Here is a 24,623-nt window from a genome sequence, read left to right on the forward strand (position 1 = left end):
GCCCTTGAGCACTTTTCATGTTTTTTACTGATCTTTCCTCCGAAATATCCCGGGTTTGTTGTATATACATCATAATAAAATGCATCTAGTCCAACAATTTGTGATCATTCATGTACAATCTAGGCCGGGTATAGATACATGTTACGTACCATACAATACTATCATGCACTTTGTGATAAACAACAGTGCCCCTCGAGATATGCCCCTCTCTGACGTCCGCGATTCCCTAGTAAAAATGTACTAACATCTCACATGTGTTGAGCGTCTTACGAGGTTATGTAAATCTGGGACATAATAAATTGCTAGTTTACTATTTGCAGGGTAAATTGAATATTTTCTCCAAACAAATCAGTCGAGACCAATTTTAAAACGTTATTTGCATACAGTCTTTATTGCACAAGGGAAGGGGAAGTATAAACTCTGTATTTTGTTAATGAATTAATCATATTTGTTAAGTATTGATTATCTACTATTTCATACATAAAGTTGTGTATTTAACATTTACACGTGTTTATCGACCAAGTTCCGCCACGTAAATATTTAAATTTAAAAACATAAAATATTGGGGCATGTTAGCGGCATCTTGTAACAGGGACATGCGCACAATGTACTTTTGCCGATTAGTTGCCATCTTGAACGTGGAAGTATGAGTACAAACAGAAGGACGGAAAATTGTAAATTTGTTGTGTTGAAGCTTCGATACTGCATTTTTCTTTTAATTGGCATATCGATTAATATATAAGGTAATTGCATATATCTTTTTCCCGAATATTTTTCATTATTTATAGGAAAACTAACCGATTGTTTTGGTCGGTCGTTTGATCAAATATAATATGCATATTCATGACTTGTTTATTTCAGCAAGAATAATTTGGAAGAATATCAATATATTTCATTAGTTCCACATTTAAAACAGTTGGTGTTATTGATTACAGCAAAATGGAAAATATTGCCCAATGCAAGTGAGGAAATATTTATTTATAGATATAATATCATTAATGCAAATACTTTTCTATTCGGTTATAATACGCGGAAAATTTATCATTCATTTATACTCTAGTCTAAAAATAGAACCTCGAAAGTATTATTTCATACGTTTATCTATAGACCTAATATGGCACATAGTCTAATACTTAAAGGTGCAGAAAATATTTGTTAGTAAGTTCTGTAACTTTATGGTTTATTTTTTTTACACATACAAAACTTTCAACAATCACTAAAATATACACACCAAAAAAAGGGGGTAGGTAAATATGAGTAGGAAAATGGGCTTTAAGTTATAAAAAAAAAGACCAAACTGATATTCAGAAATACTAAGAATTTCTATGAAAACTTAACTTACACATACATTAAAATAAATATATGGTTTGAATATATTTTGACTTCTTGGGTCAGAATTAAAAAGTATTGTGTTTACATCATACATGTGTATATATTTGTCCAATCCTTTTTTATGCTTAAAAATGCCTAGCCCTATGTGTTTATTGGCACTTGTGAAATGTAGACAAAATTACAGGTCTTCCAATATATACATATTAAAAGAAAACTTTAAAAAATTACTGAAATATACTGAACCAAAAAGGGGGAGGGTAAATATGAGTAAGAGAATGGACTAAGTTATACAAAAAAGACCAAACATATATTATAGAAATGTAAAGAACTCATATTGAAACTAAACATGCGCATACATTAAAATAACATTTAAATATGTATTTTGACTACTTAGGCCAGAATAAGAGAATATTGTGTTTGCATGTGTATATACTTGTCCAATCCTTTTTTCTGCTTAGAATTTGTCTAGCCCTATGTGTTTATTGGCACGAATGAAGTCTAGACAAAATTACAGGTGTTCCAGTATACACATGGTAAAAGAAATTGAGGGAAAAAATGAATTCTACCTACCTTTATTATTATTCCTAAAAAGGATCGTAATTACACAGTGTTTCAACACACATTCTCTATTTATATATTTTTCCTCCGTTTTAACAACATTTTATGGACCATGTTACCTAGTGAAAACCAAGGTGTAATTTTTTGGTATATGGAATTGAAGATGAAATTATGTTTTTGAACTCATTCAAAAAGGGGGATTACTTGAATATTTATGTATGTAAACTCAAAAGTGACAATTAATCTTTCATCCAAAAATTTAACACGGTGAACAGACACAACCCATCAGGGCAAAATCCCAACAATGATTACTGTCTGTAAATGACTGTCCAGTTAAATAAGTTGTACCAACCAACTACCCCCCTCCCAAAAAAAAAAAAAAAGAAATGAAAAAGAAAATAGAATAAATAAAAAAGAGAAATTGCTGCAAACATACATGTGAACCTCCCGACGGGAGTACAATAATCCCGTTTTCAGGGGTCTCCTCCCAACCTCCCGTTGAAGAGAAAAAAATCCTGTGTATGAAATATTTCATGAATGAAAAATTTCAGCCCAACATATCTGGTGTAACAGACATTACCTGAAGTTATATTTTACCTGTAAATCAATTAACATGCATAGTTATATGGCTTCACTTGTCAGCTTGGGTGTCAAACATACTGGTAATCAACAATTTTTACCTCAGGCTAACTGCCGTTGTGTAATAAAAACTGTGTGTATTTAAAAATAATTGAAATGAATTTTGGGTTACTTCCCTTGATTTATCCTGTTTTAAGTTACTTTCCTTTAAATAATGTAAATTTTTAAAAGAATATAAATAAAATATAAATTGAACAAATAATCATAAAACGATGGTAATAAAATGATTTTAAATGTCTTAAGACAAATGAAAAAATAATAATTTGAAAATTATTTTAGGGTACTATACTTCCTTTCAAGGCTTAAATTGAAATTTATATATTAACTATGACCCTATCTGGTTTCAATGTGTGTCTTAACACGCAAAAAAAATCTACTTGCAGATAGATTAACAAATGTTCTTATTGCAATGATTGTTCTAAAGAATAATGAGAAAGAAGATAAGAAATAAAAAATTTAAAGAACAAACTCTAAAAAAAAAGAATGTTAGATTGAACATGTTGAATAAAGATAGAGAAAATTTATAAGTACAAGGGTACTATAAACATAATACATTCGGATGGAAAGTTGAAGAAAACACACTTTAAAAGACAATTTCTACAGCACACGGTTACATTTACGACAAAATTTATGTCGATTAAAAACCTCCTGATCTGAGTCCTAATCTCCTGACCAAAATTTCCCAATCTCCTGATCTGAGTTTCACAGTCCATCACATGTATGTGCAAAGTATACCTAATTTGGTGGTATTTGAGATTGTTACAGATTTTATTTTATGTATTTAGAACTTCATCGCACTAAAATATAAAAAAAAATTATATGTCTAACATTTTTTCTTTTAGAGGTCCAATTATTTGATAATGTGTAAACTAAATCTACATATATAAATAAAGGAGCAGGTTCAAGGAGGTTCTATATTGGCCCTAAAAATCAGTGAAATTTAACTTCGATAATATGAATAGATATTTGATGACAAAATATGTAAAAATGGATGACAATAAAAACAAATTCACCAAACTCTTGACACATTAGAACTATTGTGATGTCATTATGACATCATAAAAGTGTACTTAAATGAAAAAAAAATGATAATTTTGACTAATTTTTGATAAATTTTTTGCTTCTAACGGAATTAGCCACATGCAAGAACAACCATAATTTTTTTGCTAAGATGTGTATCTGACCCATATACATATTTTTATAACAATTTTATTTTGGGCGAAAGATGTGGCCAATGTTTTTCTGAAGAAAATAGACCTTACAAATGCATAAAAACAGGCAATTTGGCTAAAAACCTGTAAAATATCATTCTTTTGTAGCTGTCAACATTTATTAAAACTAACAGCAGACAACAAAAGTGTTTAATTTATCTAAATTTGCATATTTTAGATCGTAAATATAGGGTTTTACATATATGGTATAACAAAGTTTGATTTATAGGGCCAATTTAAGGCCTTACTGGCCATACTGCTTTGTAAGGAATATAAAAAGAAAAAAAATCAAAATTTGTTTGTCTTTAAATTGCCATATTATATACATATGGAAAAATGTACACATAATTTTATTTATATATAATATGTTATTGCTCTGAACATTACATAATTAATAATATAAAGTTTATATGTTGTCTATAGATTCATTTTTCAGAAGAAATCAATTAGTCTAGATATATCATGTATGTTGAGTGAAAATAAAACATAACATCCAGATGGCACCAAACTGCAAAATTATAGTTAAAGATATTTTTTATCATGCATTCCTTAAACTAAATTGATTTAGGTAACAAATATTAATCCAGTGACCCCTAATATTTTTGTATAGTTAAAAGATAAAAGAAAAAAAAAAATCACCCAATTATGTATTTTTTTAGAAAAAGGTTATGAAAAAAAAAAAAAAAAAAAAAAAAAGGTTTGGATTAGTTCTTCATATTTCCAATTGAAAGTGAACAGAAACCATTCCTACCGAAGGTCATATTTCCATTCAAACAACTTTTTTTTATTATATTAATTTGTTTTTAAAATTTATTAAAAAATTTGTTCTCCGTGTTTGGCCTAAATAAAAGATGTGTTTCCGCTAACTAACCCTAATTTTTATTGCCTACCTAAAAGAATTTTTAGTAATCTTTTAACAAGCATTATTATAGCTTTACTGTATGCCATCATTAAACCAGTAAAAAACATTGAGGAAAATAAAGTTATTTGCTTTCCTATCAACGCTTATTTTTCTCAGCATGTTAACAGACACACAAAGGTGTTATTTTTTTTTACCTTACAGACTGATAAATATAATAAAGGAGAAGATATTAAAAGGTCATTATTTTAATAGCATTTTTTACAGTTATATTTTGCTATTTTACCTTTAAAAAAGTATGTCAGATAAATATTTTTAAGATAAAATACAAAACAATTACTGTAAAAATGGCATGTATTGAATTTTCTCCCCTGTCTAGGTTGAGCTTACAGGTGACAGAACCCAATACAACCAATAGAAATAAATGTAATGTTTCTGGTTTTCGAAAAGACCCTCTTATATTATATCCTTTTGAATGTGTTTTAAACTATGAATCTATTGATAAAAATGTTGTAATAATTTCACTTACATCAACACATGAGCAAAGAAATTACAAAATGTAGAATAGGCCATTTGGTGAAAAAACATTAATTTTATGAGATTTGTCGTATTTTGTTACCTGCAAGACCAGGGGATGCTGATAGATGTAAATTGCTGTAGTCTGCATAGACTATGGGTCTCCCTGTACACCGGGAGTACAAATGTGCTTCAAGGTAAACAGTTTGGGTTATGGTAGTCAACAATGACCAATTTTGATAAAAAATCTAGACTTTTTGGGTTATTACAGATTTTTGGCTGTACTTGAAACTGTTTTTCCTGAAATGTATTCCAATTATTAACACATTTAACAGTTATATTCCCATGAGTTTACGTCTTTTTCAGAAGTTTCAGACCTCTGTACAATGTGGGCAATTGATCTCTCTAAAAATGCTGTGTTTCTACAGTTAATTGGCCTTAACGAAAAAATTCTTGTTACATGGTTGTGTTCATCAGGACCTTAATATATACCATAATACTTTGTCTTGAAGATAAAAATAAAAACAAACAGTCACAGTCCTTCGTTGGATTAAAATATTCAGTTTAAAAGACAGATGATGTATTGCATATTTTTCAGTAAATAAATTAAAAAGTCAAAATGGAGGATTATGGTGGAATTGAATCTACAGAATCACCACTTACAGTCAGCTCAAGTGGAGACAACTCTGTAAATCAAACTGAAGCTGTGAATATCTCAAGTATTCCTCAAACATTTGAGCAGATTCCTTTTGAAAATGCTGCATTACCAAGCCATTTACCTGCCTTCACAGATATTACTGCCACTGCCTTACAAAATGTGAATAGTGTTACTTGTAACATCAGTTTACCACAACTTGAAATTCAACCTCCTCATTTGTTGCCAGTTGCCATAACAACTATTGGACTTCCTATTGATCCACAAATCCTGCAATTAGCACCAAGCACTTTGACACCAGGTACTATGCTTTTACAAGATCAGCAGCCTGAACTAGTAGAAAAATTACCATTGGTGCCAATTTTGTCAGCAATTTCAACAGGTATGCCAAGTATAGTAAACTGCATGCCAGTTGGAATGATGGGTCAGCCATTAACATCTGTGGCATCAGCATCTTCTGATACTTACCTTACATCTCAATATTTCCTCAATAGCTCCAAAGAGCAGAGTTTTGATCTCACTGAAAATGTAGGTCATACTGCCATGGATCAAGACTCTGCAAATATTGAATCACTGCGATCTGAAAGTGTTTCACATATTGATGGAGATATTGAAAATGCACAAAATGTCAAAAACCATGTGCCTGTTGATACAATAAATACTGATGATACAGAAACTATAGGTTCTGATAACATTGATAATGAATGTACAGATAGTTCAACACAAAATCAGAATAATCCTGATATCATTGAAAAAATCGGTTTCAGTGTCCTAAATGAAAAACTTTCAGCTGTATCAACTCCAAAAGATATTAAAAAACTAGGTGACACACAAGTAGAGAATAAAATGGAACTGAAGAGTACAAAAGAAAATGAAAATGAAGAACAAGCCATAAATGATGATACAGATTCTGTATGTATTGATAAAGTAAAACAAAGTCAGTTTCTTACAACATGTGAATTGAAAGAAACAAACGAAGAGGAAGAAAGTAGCAGAGATTCTTTAGTTGAGACAAAGGATGTTGTAAAAAGTGATGAAAAGATAAATAAAGGTATGTGCTCAATGGAACATTTTAACCAAAAGAGGTTGAGATTTTTAGGAGGGAGGAGGGTGCATATGTCAGGATTGCCTCTTTAAATCTGTACAAAATTTCTTTATCCAATTGCATGTATGGTATATGCATCTATCATCAAATATTGCTGAAAGTTTTAACTGTACGGTATACTGTACATTTATTCTCCTTTTCTCTAAATTACATCTAAAATTAATGATATTTATTGTGACTTGTAGATTAATGAATACATGTATCTAAATGTGCAAAAGCCACTTTCTGCTTTTACCACATGAAATGCTAGAAGTCTTTAGAATTTAATCATGCATAAACATAAATACACATATCTTTAGGTAGCAATACACAGTTAGGAAAAATACTTAAAATTGACACTCATAATTTTTAACCACCCTCTTTCCCTTCCTTTCTAACAAAAAAGGCTTACTATTTGTGTTATGCATGTATATACTTATGGAAAGAGCATCTTCCATAGATTTGATTTCCAATAGTTATAATGGTGAAATATAATCTCTTTTTGGTGTAACCATGGCAACAATCTGCATTTATTTGATAAAAAATATTGCAAAAAGGGGGGTGAAAATGTCACAAAAGTCTCCAAAATTTGGTCCAAAGGAGAATTTCAATCCATTAGAGTGATACCTTTCATGAAACCATAGACATTTGTCTATCAAGAGGTCCAAAAAAAATCAATATGCATTTCTGCTCATTTTTCCATAAAATTGAATTGAAAAGATCAAGGGTCAAATCTTTGTTGAAAAACACTACAATAATTTCTGGACCTATGGGCAGTACGGATGTGAAAATACGGACTGTCAAACAGAAAAATGGCCTATAAAACATGCTAAAAACAATCTAGATGTTCATATATACCCACTTGGAAGGCCATATTATTCTTCAACTATATAAAAATCAATTTTATTGTACAAAAACTTTCATATTTAAAAAATTCACCATGGCCAAAATGCGAAACAAACTAACTGTGTATTGCTACCTTAGTTAAAACAATATTTTATTTTTCAAAAGTGCACAAATTACAGTTATACAATAGAAATACATAAAACACATATCTTTCAAGGCAGTAGCTTAAATATTTTTTTTTAAAGCAATTTGCAATTTATGTAATTGGTTTATAACAAATTTAATATTGACAAGAGTAAAAATTTGTCACTTTTATAAATATTGTTTAGGTAATTTTCATAATTATTCACAGAAATTGATATTTGTCACTTATATAAGTATTGTTTCAGTAATGTGTCGTATGATTCTGATGCAGATATTAAACAGGAAAAACCTCATTTTAAATTGAGAGGGATTAATTTCTTATCAATACTGCAACTTGAAAATGGAATGTTATCTTTTTGTTGCATACAAATTTTTGTTTTGTTTGTTATGAAAAGCTGGCAAAATTTCTTCTCATTTGCAGGTGCAGATACTGTTGATAACGAAGAAGCAGAATTTATATGGGAAAAACATTTAGAGGAGACAGGTTCAGTTTCTGTTCCTCCAACAGCATTTAAACATGTAAGAATAAATGGCTGTCTTGAAACAAAGTAATGGGACAGTAATGGCAAAAATAGTTCCATAAATGAAAAAAAAGTTTTTTCTTTTTACATGCGATCTAAATTTTTTAATTTTCTTCACCAAACAATTGATAGGTTTCCATTGACACAATTTGAGCAAGAGTTACTTCCCTTTTGTCACCATGTTAGAGATCTGTGTGCAGAAATTTCTTCATAAATCAGCCAAATTCAACTTGTTATACTGACCACTAGACTTTAGAAAAAGTTGTTTTCCTGAAGGATTTTTATTTCTTTAAGCCTTGCTCAATTCATCATTTAGTAAGGATCTCTCATCAGACTTGTTTGTACCAATTCCTTAATTCTTGAAAATTGGTACCCACGAAAATAAATGTATCCACAGTATTCATAATTATCTATATATGTTAAAAACTATATCTTTCATTTTCTTTGCTTGATTTTAGGTTGAGTACAGCTTAGAGAGTGGATTTGTTAAAGGAATGAAATTAGAAGTGCCTAACAAATGTAATACAGATACATACTGGGTTGCCTCAGTACTTATGACCTGTGGACCATTGTTACGATTACGATTTGATGGTTATGAAGATGACAACTCTTCTGATTTTTGGTGTGACCTTATGACCTCAGAAATTCATCCAATAGGATGGTGTGCTCAGAATAATCAAATTTTACAACCACCAGAAGGTAAAGTAAAAATCAGAATGTTGTTATTTATTGATACCTCATGTGAGGAATTTGGTACAGTAAGTTGTTCAGTTGTCATCTTTCTGTTAAATTCATTCACAAGACTGGAAGCATTCAAGAGCATTGTAAAATGCCCCTTTCTCACTAATGACATGTGTCAATGAAGAATCTGAAGCAGCCTTCATATTTTACTTGTTTTCTAGATCAAATGATCACAAATCACAATTATTATAGGGAGAAAAATAAAATGTATGGTATCTGTCCATTTACATTTGTTCCATTGAAAACGTCTATATATATATTTGCAGAACTTTTTAAAAACCTTATATGATTCTGTAAATGTTGGTAAAATAACTGTAAGGTGGAGATATATAGATTCTACCACTGCAGCGAGTGTAATACTATATTTATCTACTCGAGACAGTTAAATTTTCAAATTTAAAAGGCGAGGCTTGCCGAGCGTTTTAAATATTTAAAATTTAACTGTCGAGTGGATAAATATCGTATTACACGAGATTTGGTGGTGGAATCTGTTTCTCTAATGATTTTCAAACAATATGCAGGCAAACTTATTCCTTCTTTTTAAGTGATCTGCAAAAAGTTGTGTTCTTTCTATGTGACGTCATCAGGCATGGTTGCCTTTTTTCATGCCGTCACAATAGGAAATTCAGAAGAAAACAAGAAAATTCGACGTCATAATCGGATTTTAACCAATGGAGAACTGAGATCAAACGAACCACACGTTGATTAAATTTTTTTTATACAATAGGTGCAGAAAGGGATAAATTGACGAAGAATTAGAGAAATTATTTTATTTGCCTAATGATTTGTAGGAAATTATGAATAATTCAGGCATAACATCTGTCTTTCAGCAATCAAGGACAAGTTTGATGATTGGAGAGACTTCCTTGTGCGATCATTAACTGGTGCTCGTACAGCCCCTTCTTATCTTTTGGACAAGGTAAGAAATAAATTGTGGAACAGTCAGACACTCCATTCATAGTTACCAAGAAAAAAAAATCTGCCTTGAATTGTAACGCTATTACACTTAAAATAATCTGTAAACTTTCAGAAATGGTTTGCTTTTCAAATCTAATTTATTTAATATTATCATCAAAAATAACTTATATTTAAGACACATTGATGCAACAATTTCAGTGAAATCTAGACTTTACCAAAGTCCTGTTAAACTAAAATCAATTTCAAATTGACAGCAAGGTTTCCTTAATGCATTAAGTTTGATTCCATAGAATACTGTAAATATTTGGATATTTCGGATATTTTGGTTGAAGTCATATTGTGTTTAATTTGGTGATTTTTAGAAAGATGAAAGTGCCAAATTTGAATACACCAAAATAAAACATAAATAATATAAATGCCAGATTTTACATAAAAAAACATTATGAGAAATGATTATGTTTAAACAATTAACTCTGCACATTTATAATAATTTTTAATGGTGAAAAGGAATAACACTAATGATATAACTAGTAGGGTATGTTACATTTACATCATATGATATTAAATTTAAAGATCCGTTCTGGATATGAGATCATTAATAGTAACAAAACACAAATTAATAAAATTTAAACTTCAGTTGATCTTCCCTCACCTCTATTATCCAGTTATTGCAATTAATATAATATATGACTTTTTATATTAAATCTATCTATTTATTATCCTAATTGTGTCTTGATGTTTTGTACTTTCTTAAAGTACAGCTGTTAAACAATTTTTTTTACATATAAACTAGTCACCAACAGAACTAATTGTACAATGAATTTTATTTGGAAAAATCATTATTAACAAAAGGAGGCAACATTTAACCTAGTAAAATGTAACCACTGCTTTTTGGTAAAAACCACAATATTTATCCCCACACCAAAATATCCAGATTTACTGGTGTCTTTGTACCTGTGTCATAAGTTTATGTATGTCTTTATTCAAAAGTTCAATTTAAAAGGTTTCACTGTCACAACTTGATTTGATAGCTCCAACATCCTTTGTAAAATTATAGACCAGCTCATTACATTTTTTTTGGTATGTTTATTTCAAATTTTATATGATTTGTATGATTTAAATTTAAAAATTTAAACTTAAATGTAATTAGAAGTACCTCATTTAGTTATGCGTTATAGAATTTATGAAGATATATTGATAGATCATGGAAGGGAAAATGTAAGAGAAGGTATAATGAGGGAACCTTGTGCATGTCCACCTTATCTATGAGAAAAATATTAAATTATATTTCTAACATCTGTGAAAAATGCAAAAAAAAAGTTATGTATGTCACTTCTGACCCTTTTTAACTGAACATCCACAATTCACAGCAACACTTTATGAATTTATGTAAATATATATTACAGAGTACAGGAATCACTCCAATCGATCAGCTTAAACAAGGCATGAGATTAGAACTTCAGCATCCAGTCTATCCATTAGAAGTTTGGTTAGTCAAGATACTTGAGAATGTTGGTGGTCGTCTGTATCTGAGATTTGAAGGTGTAGAAACTGCAACCCACGATTTCTGGCTATTCTACCTCAACCATAGACTGCATCCCATTGGATGGGCTAAAATGCATGGATTCAAATATCAACCCCCAAAAGGTTTGAAAGTGTGAAATTACTTTAGCTTCAGAAGAACCAATTTTCCTGTAATTTTAAGTTTTTATTTCAAATCATGGTTGACCTAATCTACTATTTGCTGAACTATAGTCAAGTGTGTGGAGGATGGATCATCTTTGTCTTTTTTTAATTTTTTTTAGATGTGTAATTCTTTTTGCAATGTATTCAAGTCAAAGACCATGTAGTATTAAAAATAAACTTGCTTAAAATGTTCAGATGAATTTATCATTTTATGGTTTAATCAGTATTCATGACAAAAGCAATTTTATGAACAAAACAGATTTTTCCTCCAGTAAGCCAACAACTTTTGGTGAATACTGAATTAATATTTTGTTTTAAATTTGACCTCATAACATGAATAATGTTGGCAATGTTTCATTCTACTTTTAGAGTTGATAAGTGAAGATTGTGAGACAGATTGGTCAGAAGTATCGAAGACGGCTTTGAAAGAGGCTGAGAAATTTGTTTTACCACTTGCCATTTTTAAGGTGAATTATATTGACTTGCTCATTTATGAAATGTGAAGTAAAACTTCTACTATATGGGTGTTTAATGATCTTGACTACCCATGAGGGTCTTGCACCATGGGAATGTGAAACTAGAATTTTCAGTAGAAGGGTGTTTACAAAGGTCCAGAATTTTCTGAAAGAAATTCTCAAGTTGTACTTATTAAAAGTGTTATGAAAATTGAAAATATTTAAGGTAATGAATGTGAATATATTTCATTAAAACTTGTTCATCTGAGAAAAAGAAACAAATAAGAAACATTTTTATATTTGCTTTTGAAATTGTCATTTTTTCTTAAAGGTTCATGAAAAATTACTTATCACATTTAAATAAATCTAACTTGATAGAATATTATATTCAAATGCATGGATGTATATTGTGCTGTTGTTTTTTTTGGGGGAATTTTGTTTTTGGAATTTCCAAATCTATGATACATGTAGTCTCTGTTAAATTTGTTAACTTCTTTTCTAGAATATGAGAGATTTATGGCTTGACATATTGAATAAAAAGCTCTTTATTTAGGTTTAACCAGGTTTAACCCACCATTTTCTTCTGAAAATGTCTGTACCAAGTGAGGAATATGACAGTTGTTTTTCACTTGTTCCATTGATTAATAAAGTTAGATTTTGTCAGTTCTTATGAACTGTCCCCTTTTTGAATTTGCCTTGGAGTTCGGTATTTTTGTGGTATACTTTTTTATGCAGACAGTATGTTGACCTATAAATGTCAATTGCTTTATTGTGTTACATTAACACATCAATAAATCATTTTATTTCGTAATGTACTTTTCTTTCGATTCATATTTACACGTGCTCCTCTTGCAGAGGAAGTATTTCAAATATATATCAACAGTATACCAAAAAAAGAAATTGAACATGCATACAAAACCGTCTTTTATAATATTTATATAAATATCATTGTAGGACCAAGAGGAAGTGAATGAGCATAGGTTTGAGAAAGGTTGGAAGCTTGAAGCTCTCAATCCTATAAATAAAACACAGATATGTCCTGCAACTGTCTTATATGTTTTGAATTCACGTTATTTTGTTGTTGAAATTGACGACTTGGAAAATAAAGAAGAAATGTGTAGGATAAGATTCTCATGTTATTCTGGATCAAAATGTATATTTCCTACAAAGTGGTGTCGGTCAAAAGGCATAAATGTTACTCCCCCTAATGGTAAGATTTATTTAGATCTATATACTTTGAATATTTCACATTAAATTATACATTGTCTACAAGATGACAAATTTATCATTAACTTATGTGAAGTGCATTGTTGACTTGAAGTTGAATAGACTGATTTATACAAAATAAAAGAATATGGGGGTAAATATATTTGGGACAGTAATTCCATTTCAAGTATAATGCAAGTATAAATATGAAATACCATATAACAACCTAAAGTAAAAAATCTTAAATTTATTTCTACATGGTGTGCAAAATCATGAAAACCTACTATTAAAAGGAATTTATTGCAAGAATACCCTTAAAACCCATCAAATATTAAGAGGGAAGAAGAAAGACCAAAGCTTGACTACTATAATTTTGTCTAAACAGAGACATTGAAAATTTCTTCTTACAGTATAACGTGTACATTTTTAAGGAAAAAGAAGAAATTCAATTAAGTTTTGTGTTTACAATTTCATTAATATTGTAATTGACCTGTTTGTAGGTTGGCCAAAATCAACCCTATCATGGGAGGACTATTTGAAATATTGTAAAGCAGAGGCAGCTCCAAATTCATGTTTCCCTGAGGTAAAGAACAATCTTATCCTTTAAGGCATTGTTGGACTTAGAAAGGAACAGAATAAAATCTGTTGTTAATTTATTTCTTCCAATTTTGATACATTTATAACATTGTTAAAACAGTACACAGTGATTTGGAAAGAAAAAAAGGGGTACCACTATCATGATTTTTAGTTCAAAATAGAAAGTTTCATACAATGTCATATTTCATAAAATACTCATAATTTGGTAATTTTTTAAAGTTTAAGATATAGTCACACCAGATGTTGACCATATTCCCATCTTGTCTTTTGAAAGAAGAATACATTTTATTTTTCAAATGAATTTCAGAGGAAATTTGAACAAGACATTGAACCTGGAATGAAATTTGAAGCAGTTAATCCAGAAAATCCAAACCAAATCTGTGTAGCTACCATATCAAGAGTTTTTGAACCATTACTGTGGATTCACCTAGACAGCATCCCTTTGTACGGAAGCAGCCATATTGAACATTTTGAATCACACAACTTGTTTCCAGTTGGTTGGTGTGAAAGTAATGGGTACCAGTTGAAAACTCCAGTAATGGTAAAGAAGAAATCTGCTGTTCTATCTGAGTGAGTGAAATTATTTCTACATCCATGATGCTCTTTTTTATAGTGTAAAATGATATAGTATGTTGATGTTATGTTAGATAGATAATATCATCTGTTATAACATAAGGAAGTACACCACTAATTCATGGCCCTATTGCTTTCTATGTTAAATTCATCAATTTCAAGCAGGCACAGCTCTTTTGTTTTAAGTTCAAATAAAGTGACAATCATTACATGTCAAAGCAACACTTTATGGTGTCTTGTACTGAAAAAATCAACATACCTTTCATGGCATATAAGAAAGAACTGGTTCCCCGAACTTCAGATGTACCAAAACAGGTACTTCAGATCTGACAAACAGGCAAAATATACCCTCTTTTTAAAATTTGGTGCAGTTTTTTTGAAATTCAAAATTATAAGTCAAAAAGTGTTCTACAATGATCACCAGTCATTCAGCTTTCATTTGATACCAAAAATACCTAGATATTCTACATATTTTGAAAGTTACACTCATGCGTAGGAACTATTTTGTGTTAAGTATGTACATTTGTACTACTTTCTGGTATGTGCTTTCTGGCCGGGCCCGAATTAGTGATGTTACACCATAAGATGAGTTATCATACTGATTTGTTGAGGCCTATTACATACCATAATGAGATAAATATGATTATATAAGCAGCATTTTTTCACAAAAAAAGAATATTAAGAGTAAATAGATCAATTTAATTTTGAGGACAGCACTTGTTAACAAAACACTTTAAATATTGAGGAAATTCTTAACATATCAAAACTAAGGAAACAATATGAACACATTCTCTAAAGAGTAAAAGATCTGCTTACCATTAAGTGTCCCTGAAAATTGTTTAATAGTTTGATTCCTGAGTATGTAGAAGAGAGGCCAAAGATACAAAATGGATATTCAAAGTCGAAAACAAACTGACAATGCCATGGCAAAAAACGAAAATGATGAAAAGACAAACAACAGTACACAAAACAACAACATAGAAAACTCAAGATTGAGCAACACAAAGTAAATAACAAGCAAAAAAAAAAATGTGAGTTGCAAAAGTTGCATTGTTCATTCTATTAAATTTTCGAAATAATAAAAACATTGCAGTAGTGTTTAAATTTTCATTGTTATGCTTTTCTATTTGACAGGATTACTGATTCAACAAATGAAGTCTTCCATTCAAAACAAGGTATTCATTTTAACTTGCTATATCTAGGAAATATCATTAAAAACTTGTGTAGCAATTAATCAAATACTTTTTATGCTGGTGCATATCTATAGTACTTGTTAATTGCTTGTCCTTCAGCTGTCTGTCAGCTTGTTACTTGTTTGTTATGGTTGAGTTGTACAGGTTGTTGTTAACACTTGTAAAATTAGTCAGTGTGGTGTGAGTCCATGGCTTATTCAAAGAGTCTGTATGGTCCATCTGTTTATTTTTCAGTTGTCTTTTATACTTCAGGAGTGTGACTTTCTGGTAGATAGACTATTTTAATATATTGCACACATATTAAAGTTGTCATCTCTAGTTACAGACTTAACTAATTAATAGAATGATTTTTTTTTACATCAGTGATGTATCCACTTCCTGTTTGCCGATAGTTTGAAATTTTACAACAATCATTGTACAAGAAAAATTTTCATGAAAGTTTTCTTGGGATCAATGAAAGGAAATGATCAGCTATGCTCCAATATATATGTTACCTCAATCAATTACATACAGGGACACAGGTCCAGACCAGGTTTTGGTCTTGTTTTACTTTGGAATTTCATCATTTTTCATGGAAATTTCATGTGTTGATATTAAAACTGATCTCCTGAAAGTTTTAAATGTTTAAGTTGATGTTGAAGGTATGCATCTCGTAATATTGAGTTTAACAAATTCAGCCAATTTCCAAATACTCAAATTTTGAAAGAAAATTCTCTAAAGATGGTATTTATTTTGTACAAAACAATTGTAATAATTATATTTTCAAATGTTATACTGGTATATATTTGCATATCAATTATAGATTATCCTACATTTTTTTAAGAATCATATTAGTCTTTGGACCCATTTGTTTAAGTAGTATCATGCTATTTTAGGTGGAGAATGGTGCAATAAAGTGTATTACAACCATCATTGTTTCTCTGGTCCTCATCTGAGTAAGAGTAGAATAGCCTCTTTACCAAAATGTGTCGGTCCAGGTCCAATTTTCCTCGTGATGAAAGAGGTGTTATCAATGCTGATAAATGTGGCCTATAAACCATGCAGGGTGCTCAAAGAACTTCAGCTGGAGGGCAGACCTAATCTTGATATGTACCAACAAATATTAAAAGCAAAGTGAGTCTTTAAGTCTTATATGTCTACTAGTTAGAAAACACTCCACTGTAATAAGTACTGTAAATTCAGAAGTTATTGCATGCATTTATTATACATTTTTTTTAAAGAATGGACAAAAATGATAGATGAATTATTGCGATTTCAGGAAAAGCTGCATACAGATATATGTATTAGATATCAGAATGGTAGTTCTTATTATTGTAATACTCACACAGTCACATTATTGGCTTAAATAAAAACCTTGTAATAATTTCTGAATGTACAGAAGCTAGAAAGAGTAGTGACAAATAAAAACAACAGCCAAAGTTGTAATGGTATACTGATGATTCCTGTTTAAGAACGAAATAAAGTACAAAATATGTTTTGTCTTGTATGTAAAGTTACCAAACAAAACAATTTAGGTCAAAGGATCAAACAAAACGACTTTTGTTGAAGAAAACAGTCAATATTTCGTGATTTAACCAAGTATTGGATTAAAGATGTGAGACATTGGCCAGATTTTAGGTGTAAGTGATGTTATCAGAAGTTGTAGTTTCAAGTTTAGCCTGAGTTGAACAATTTTTCATGAAATTGATGAAGTTCAATGTTTGAGTATATTTTATTTTCAAAATCAATGGACAGCAGGATCCGATCCGCTCAATGCTGAAAATTTCAGGATACCATTAACATTTGAAACGTCTGATTTTTCATATGATATTTTTATAAATTGGGAAAAAGACAACAGCGAGTGTTTAAAATTAAAGATGACCAATTTAAGCCAGGTACAAAATATATGCCACTAACTTCACTTTGATGATTGACTCCAGGTACAAAGGAAAGAGCTACAGAGCAGTTGTAGAGATTATTCAGCATGCAGAGAAATTACCAGAGTTTTGCAGAAAGATATGTACAAAGTTAGAATGCTGTCCAAATTTAATCAGTCAAACTTTCATAAATGGAGAATGTCCTGAAAAATGCTCACAACTTACAAAAACTCAGTATAGTAAGTGTAGAACACAATTACTTGATATGATTATAATATAACAAAAACTCAGTATAGTAAGTGTAGAACACAATTACTTGATATGATTATAATATAACAAAAACTCAGTATAGTAAGTGTAGAACACAATTACTTGATATGATTATAATATAACAAAAACTTAGTATAGTAAGTGTAGAACACAATTACTTGATATGATTATAATATAACAAAAACTCAGTATAGTAAGTGTAGAACACAATTACTTGATATGATTATAATATAACAAAAACTCAGTATAGTAAGTGTAGAACACAATTACTTGATATGATTATAATATAACAAAAACTCAAAGTATCAAAGAACAAACAGAAGCATAATAAAGTGTAACATAACCTTAAATAAGAAAACAAAAATCCATTAAATTGAATATGTAGCACAAGATTGTAATTCAATTATCATCAATCCGATTAGAATGCCAATCCTGTATCCACACTTTACTTACAAGGATCTGACAATGTTCTGTTCTACTTTCTGTTCTGAAAAAAAAAGCCCACAATCCGGATATCTAGAGTTTCATGTACTGAAAATGATAAATAAATACTATAGTTTGGGTTTGAAGACTTTAAGAATATGAAAGATAAAAGAATATTTTCAATGATAAGTCATATCAGTTTAGTAGTTTTTCGACACTGTCATATGTTAACACGCCATAAATTGAGACTAAAATATTTGGAAATTTTGGAAGTGTTCAAACTAATATAGGATGTAACTGTAATACATGTATAGGGAAAATAGATGAAGTACTTGCTCCACTAAAAACTTTTGTTTGACTCTTATCCTTTGAAAGAAACAGGGTTATGCTTCACAAACATAGCTGCAGCTATTCATAAAATACAAAAATAAAAAGGAGCCCACCCTTTATAACATTTATGAAATTGAGTAAGAATATAAGAAACAAATAATTGCACATGGCTTAATGAATTTATAACACTACTCTGTGATAATTTAATTTTGGATGTAACGCGTCTTCTGATTGGCTGACGTTGTTTTGTTTATCAGCTAATAGACATAATTTTGTCATGTGACCGTGACGTCATCAACGTTTTTTCATAGTTTACTCCGGTTTAAAATGGAATTTAGGATTAAATTATAAGAAATGACTTTAATATTTTTTCTGTGTTATTCAGTGTGCACCACATTTTTGATGTTATTTCTTCATAGACAGAAAAAATATTACAGTCATTCCTTAATTACAACTGAGCAATGTGCATGGATATTCCTTTATGCACAGACTATTTTAAATGATACTGTTGCTACATGTTAAATATTTAACATTAGTTTCCCTTTAGCATATGAAATATGAAAATACTTAAGAATAAGATTGATCGATTAGTTTAAATGAAAATAATGTTGAGTGGTAACAACTCATATAGATAAGCAAATGAAAATAAATCTTCTCAATGGTGTTTCTGGTTTGAAAATTGTTTCCTTTAAATGACTAAATGTACAATTAATTTATTTACTGCAGCATATTATAATCCAAAAAAGAAAGTGGGTCGACCACCTGGCGGTCACACAAACTTAGAAAATGGTCCTAAAAAGCCAGGAAAGAAGAAAAAGAAGAAACGAATGAAAATTCTTACCCAAGGGGAGACAAATGCAGAAGAAAATGGCAGCATTGTTGATGGGGATGAGGACAAAGAAAGTGTAACTAGTGACACTAAAACAAATGATAGTGGAGAAAATCTATATAATGGTGATAAGACATTAAAAAGGAAATATGTTCACCATATTCCTTTGCCTTCAGATATCAAAACAAGAGGAGCAAAATTACCTAAATATAGTTTTGAGAGAAAAACACACAAGAAGATTCCAGTGCAAGACAAGCATCACATTCATACCAAACCTGTAAGTAGAGAGTCATTCAGCATTTGTATGTTAACTAGTTTACTTACTATTGGTCAGATCAGTTATCAATTATAAGTTTGACATAAGCTATTTTAAAAAAAAATAACTAGATTTGTCAAAACAATACAAATGGAACTGTGCCAAACAAAACAGAGCTTGGGTCTGTTACATATGTAATTTTACATTTAAGAACAAAATTCACTTCAATCAATATTTACAAACATAAACAAAAAGTCAGGAAAAGTACAACTTTTATGAAATTTTCAATGTCCAACAGTCATAATTCTGTGAAAAGGTCATCTGAAACGAATTTCAAACTTAATCTGTAACTGCCTGATATAGACTTTTAAACCAAACAATCAGCTCATTATCTACAAGCATATTGAAAGAAGTCAAGAAAACTGTTGGATTTTTAAGGTTGGAAATAGGTAAATCTTGTATATTTTTGACATTAAAAGAATATTATAAATCTCTCTTGAATTTCCAGTCAGTTGTGAAATTCCTTTTTATTTTGATTTGTAAAATTATAGGGAGTTTTTCAGTTGGCCAGATAGGTACAGTATTAACTTTTAATAAGGTTAGAAAACTTTTCTATTTCATAGTAGTTATTTTTAACCGGATTTTCGAAAGAAAAATCGGTTATAGGTTAGGGGATGTTACGGCGGGTGGGCGGGTGGCTGCCAAACAGTGTCTGTTCATTAACGTGAAAACTCTTTGACTAAATCTTTTCAAATTTAGATATGTTGTTTCCTGTGACTAAATGAAGGTCAAGTTCAATTTTCATGATTTTAGCTGTTCTCATTGTTGAGTTTTAGACCTTTCAGTAGCAAAATTTATTTTTATTATATGAATTTGAGTTATTTCCCTTTGAACAGAAATTAATGATTAATTTCTTTGTCATTTGGTCTCTTGTTAGATTTTTTTTTAATTTTAAGGCCTGTCTTCAAATTGGTCCACATTTAGGTCCAAAGGGTCCAAAATATAACTTTAAAAAAAAAACGAATTTTTTGTGTTCTTTGATATGCTGAATCTAAGTGGTATTTAGATTTTTTATTATAATTTGAAAAAAGATATAACATCATATCTAATTTTAGAGAACTATTTATGAATGGTTAAATCATATCTGATTTTAGAGAACTATTTTTGCTATTTACATCACTGGTTCATGGAAATAAGTTTGAGTTATTTCCATTTGAAGTATATGGCTTTTAGTCTATTAATGATTGTCTATATTCAATTAATTTTAGTCAATTTAATTAATTTTAGTCATTAGTTGTCAAAAATTTCTTTATAACTTTTTTTTTTAAGTCATGTGTGTTATGAAGGTAGATGTCACAGTTGTTATGTGGTATTTTATTGTTGTTGTGTGTTTTAATGTTTAATTTTTACTTGATCCCGTTTGGGGGTTCAGATTTGCAAATATCATTTTCATTATTAATTAGATAATAATCTATTTTAAATATTCAATCACAATCTAAATCCTGAGCTGTTTTAAGCTTAAATGTTGTGTCCATACTTGCTCAACTGTTCAGGGTTCGACCTCTGCAGGAAAATCCGGTTTTGCTGTCACTCTGACAGCCTCTTGTTTATTTTTATTTTATATATTATATATTTTTACTTAAAACAATTTGATTTTAGCATAAAAAGCACCATGTAAAAGAAGAAAAACAGACATCTCCCCATAATTCACCTGTAAAGAATGCTATGAAACTAAGCAGTAATCCATTGCATTGGTCAGTTCAGGAAGTTGTTGGCTTTATAAAGGGAACAGAATGTGCTCCAGTGGCAAGGTTATTCAGAGAACAGGTATTTATTTTTAGTTTATCAACCAATCTTCAAAAGTGTAAATTCATAAGGTAAAGTGAAGAAATTTTAGACTGTAGGCAGCTTTGGTCACTGATAGTTGGTTGTCACTTACTCACCAATAGTTAGATAATTTGACAAAACATTCTTTTCTCAGTTTTATTAACAATGATGTTTTGCTTGTATTGTAGAGTTTACAGATCTTATTTTTGTGCTTTACATTCTATTTTGCCTGTTAGATGATATTTTGGTGTAATACCACCAAATCATAGTACGTCACATCCGGTTGCATACGAAAATAGGTCGAAAAAAAATATTCCCTTGAATTTGACAGTTGTAGGTAATTGATCCTACATTTCATTGCAGTAAAACATTTCTGGGTCATAAACATATATCTTGGGTATTTCAAAGCACCATTATTTTTTTATTTGGGGTTTCTATAGAATATTTTGGAAACTTGAGGTTACATGGTTACTAAAGCTTGTACACAGGTTAAAAAAGGGGGAAAATTTGATTGGTTAACTTCCAGTGATGGTTATTTTCTTATATGCAATGAAATGTTATGTGAAATTTTTTCTATAGTACTGGACAGGATAAAACTTTACTCATGCCAAGTATTTCTTTATTTGAAACAAAGATAAATTCTGCACAATTTTTTGAAAAGTGCAAATTTAACAAAGACTAATAGGGGAAAATCAATGGTGGTATTACACCTAAAATGGGAAGCTGTACATGCACCTTTGACCTTGTGAGTACTCGCATGTGTTAAAATTTCTTGCTATTTAAGTGAAATATTACAAATAATGAAATATTCTGAGTGGATTGAGTCTCCAAAACACATTTTATGAGAAAATTTCCTTGAAATAGGACTTTACTCTGAATATTAGTTGACAGAACAAGCCATACTTAGAGTTTTGGGGAGCTTTTTCTCCTTATTTCTTATATTCTGCTATACCAGAAAATTTTTCCTAAGAAATACTTTAAAAACTATATAGTTTTAAGTAAATAAAATTATTTTTAAAGCAGTAACAACAAATTATTCACCAAAAGAGAAGATTTTTATGTCACTCTCTGGAACGCGGCGTAAATTTAAATTTTACGTAAGGACTTATTGAAACCTCCTTGGAGACAGTAAACTTTTATACGGATAGTTCATTCAGCTTGAATACTTCAATTAATCATTTATTATAACATTTCTATCATAAATGAGTGAAAGTTACCCCAAAAATTTTATTTATTGGCCTAAAAAGTAGAAATTTTGAGGAAATGAGAGGTATAAATGGACCAAAAGAGACCTTATAAGGAAGACAAAGAGGTCCATTAGTAGTATTTATCATCCTAAAGTCATCTTTTGTATCATATTCAACTGTTTGTAGGTAGATGAGATAAATATTTGATCATTTATTGGTCCACACTATATTCTATCATGATGCTGCTTGGTTTGGATTTTTCTAAGAAATTTTGCTCGAAACACTGTAGATGTCGTCTTACATTATACTAGATTTTTCTCAAACTATTGAACTGATTATGACAAAACTTGACAGGAATGCTTGAAATAACCAGTATTACAAAGGGAAAAAGTCACATTCAGTTTATTTAACAAAAAAGTCTTCTTTAGGTGTAATACCACCAAATCATAGTACGTCACATCCGGTTGCATACGAAAATAGGTAGAAAAAAATATTCCCTTGAATTTGACAGTTGTAGGTAATTGATCCTACATTTCATTGCAGTAAAACATTTCTGGGTCATAAACATATATCTTGGGTATTTCAAAGCACCATTATTTTTTTATTTGGGGTTTCTATAGAATATTTTGGAAACTTGAGGTTACATGGTTACTAAAGCTTGTACACAGGTTAAAAAAGGGGGAAAATTTGATTGGTTAACTTCCAGTGATGGTTATTTTCTTATATGCAATGAAATGTTATGTGAAATTTTTTCTATAGTACTGGACAGGATAAAACTTTACTCATGCCAAGTATTTCTTTATTTGAAACAAAGATAAATTCTGCACAATTTTTTGAAAAGTGCAAATTTAACAAAGACTAATAGGGGAAAATCAATGGTGGTATTACACCTTTTAACAATATTAAATTTTAAAACAATCTAGATAAAATAATATTGTTTATGTTAAATAACATTTTTATATTCTAGGCAGATGTTCAGTAATTGTTGTTTGTTGATGCGGTTCATAAGTGTTTCTCGTTTCTCATTTTTTATATAGATTAGACCCTTGGTTTTCCTGTTTGAATGGTTTTACACTAGTAATTTTTGAGGCCCTTTATAGCTTGCTGTTTGGTGTGAGCCAAGGCTCCGTGTTGAAGACCGTACTTTGACCTATAATGGTTTACTTTTATAAATTTTGACTTGGATGGAGAGTTGTCTCATTGGCACTCATACCACATCTTCTTATATCTATATAGTAAAATCTGCACATATACATTTTTTGTGAAAAAAGACCAAGCTATGATACACTGAATTAAAAAACACTCTTCTTATTTAATCAGTTGAATTTCTGTTCTCAATATTTTATTCTTGCCATTTTAAAACATTGATGATATTATTGTATTAACAGTGGAAGCAAATTTTAATGTACAGCACATGGCGAAAAGTATTCTCACCTACATTTTTTGCCGTATATTTCATATAAAAACACATTTTTCAAAACATATTTTGAAGGTACTTATGGTTGGATTTTTACGAATAAGGTGTTGAAAAATGCAGAATTGTCTAAAGAATATTTGTTTATTTGGTCATAGTTTAGTCTTCAGTAGTTAAATATTATTTTTTTACAATTTAATTTGGTTGAATTATATATATAGCAAATACTGAACAGAAAATAGTATTTGTGTTTATGAGAAAGTGAAAATGCTCAGCAACAAAAATACAACCAAATAAAGCAATAAACCTGTGACAATTCTGCTTCTATTGGTACTAATATGCCTAAAATCAAAACAGAAATGTAGTTAGATTTTAGTCTTAGGGAATTTTATGGGATTTTGTAAATTTTTATTCCTTGAATAAGGTATATTTGCACACATTATGTATAATTTTTTAAATTATTATCAAGGATATTTGATGTGAATATTTTGGGATAT

The 24,623-nt window shown here is 29.9% G+C and overlaps 1 protein-coding gene across 2 annotated transcripts in view; it reads left to right on the forward strand.

The window, feature by feature from the left end:
- The first annotated feature begins 628 nt into the window (after positions 1-628).
- Positions 629-24,623, forward strand: part of LOC127720646 (scm-like with four MBT domains protein 1) — a 29,270-nt gene continuing 5,275 nt past the window's right edge. The window contains exons 1-15 of one of the 2 annotated variants that reach the window (XM_052227361.1): positions 629-743; positions 5,714-6,821; positions 8,266-8,363; positions 8,824-9,064; positions 9,937-10,025; positions 11,431-11,671; positions 12,080-12,177; positions 13,120-13,375; positions 13,872-13,954; positions 14,276-14,538; positions 15,676-15,716; positions 16,610-16,847; positions 17,654-17,829; positions 19,340-19,719; positions 21,358-21,525. In XM_052227361.1, the coding sequence (XP_052083321.1) occupies positions 5,735-6,821; positions 8,266-8,363; positions 8,824-9,064; positions 9,937-10,025; positions 11,431-11,671; positions 12,080-12,177; positions 13,120-13,375; positions 13,872-13,954; positions 14,276-14,538; positions 15,676-15,716; positions 16,610-16,847; positions 17,654-17,829; positions 19,340-19,719; positions 21,358-21,525 (3,459 nt within the window). In that variant the 5' untranslated portion in view covers positions 629-743; positions 5,714-5,734. The other variant, XM_052227371.1, reaches the window with a different exon arrangement.

Source organism: Mytilus californianus, unplaced genomic scaffold (assembly GCF_021869535.1).
Source record: "Mytilus californianus isolate M0D057914Y unplaced genomic scaffold, xbMytCali1.0.p SCAF_1, whole genome shotgun sequence".
Taxonomy (NCBI): domain Eukaryota; kingdom Metazoa; phylum Mollusca; class Bivalvia; order Mytilida; family Mytilidae; genus Mytilus; species Mytilus californianus.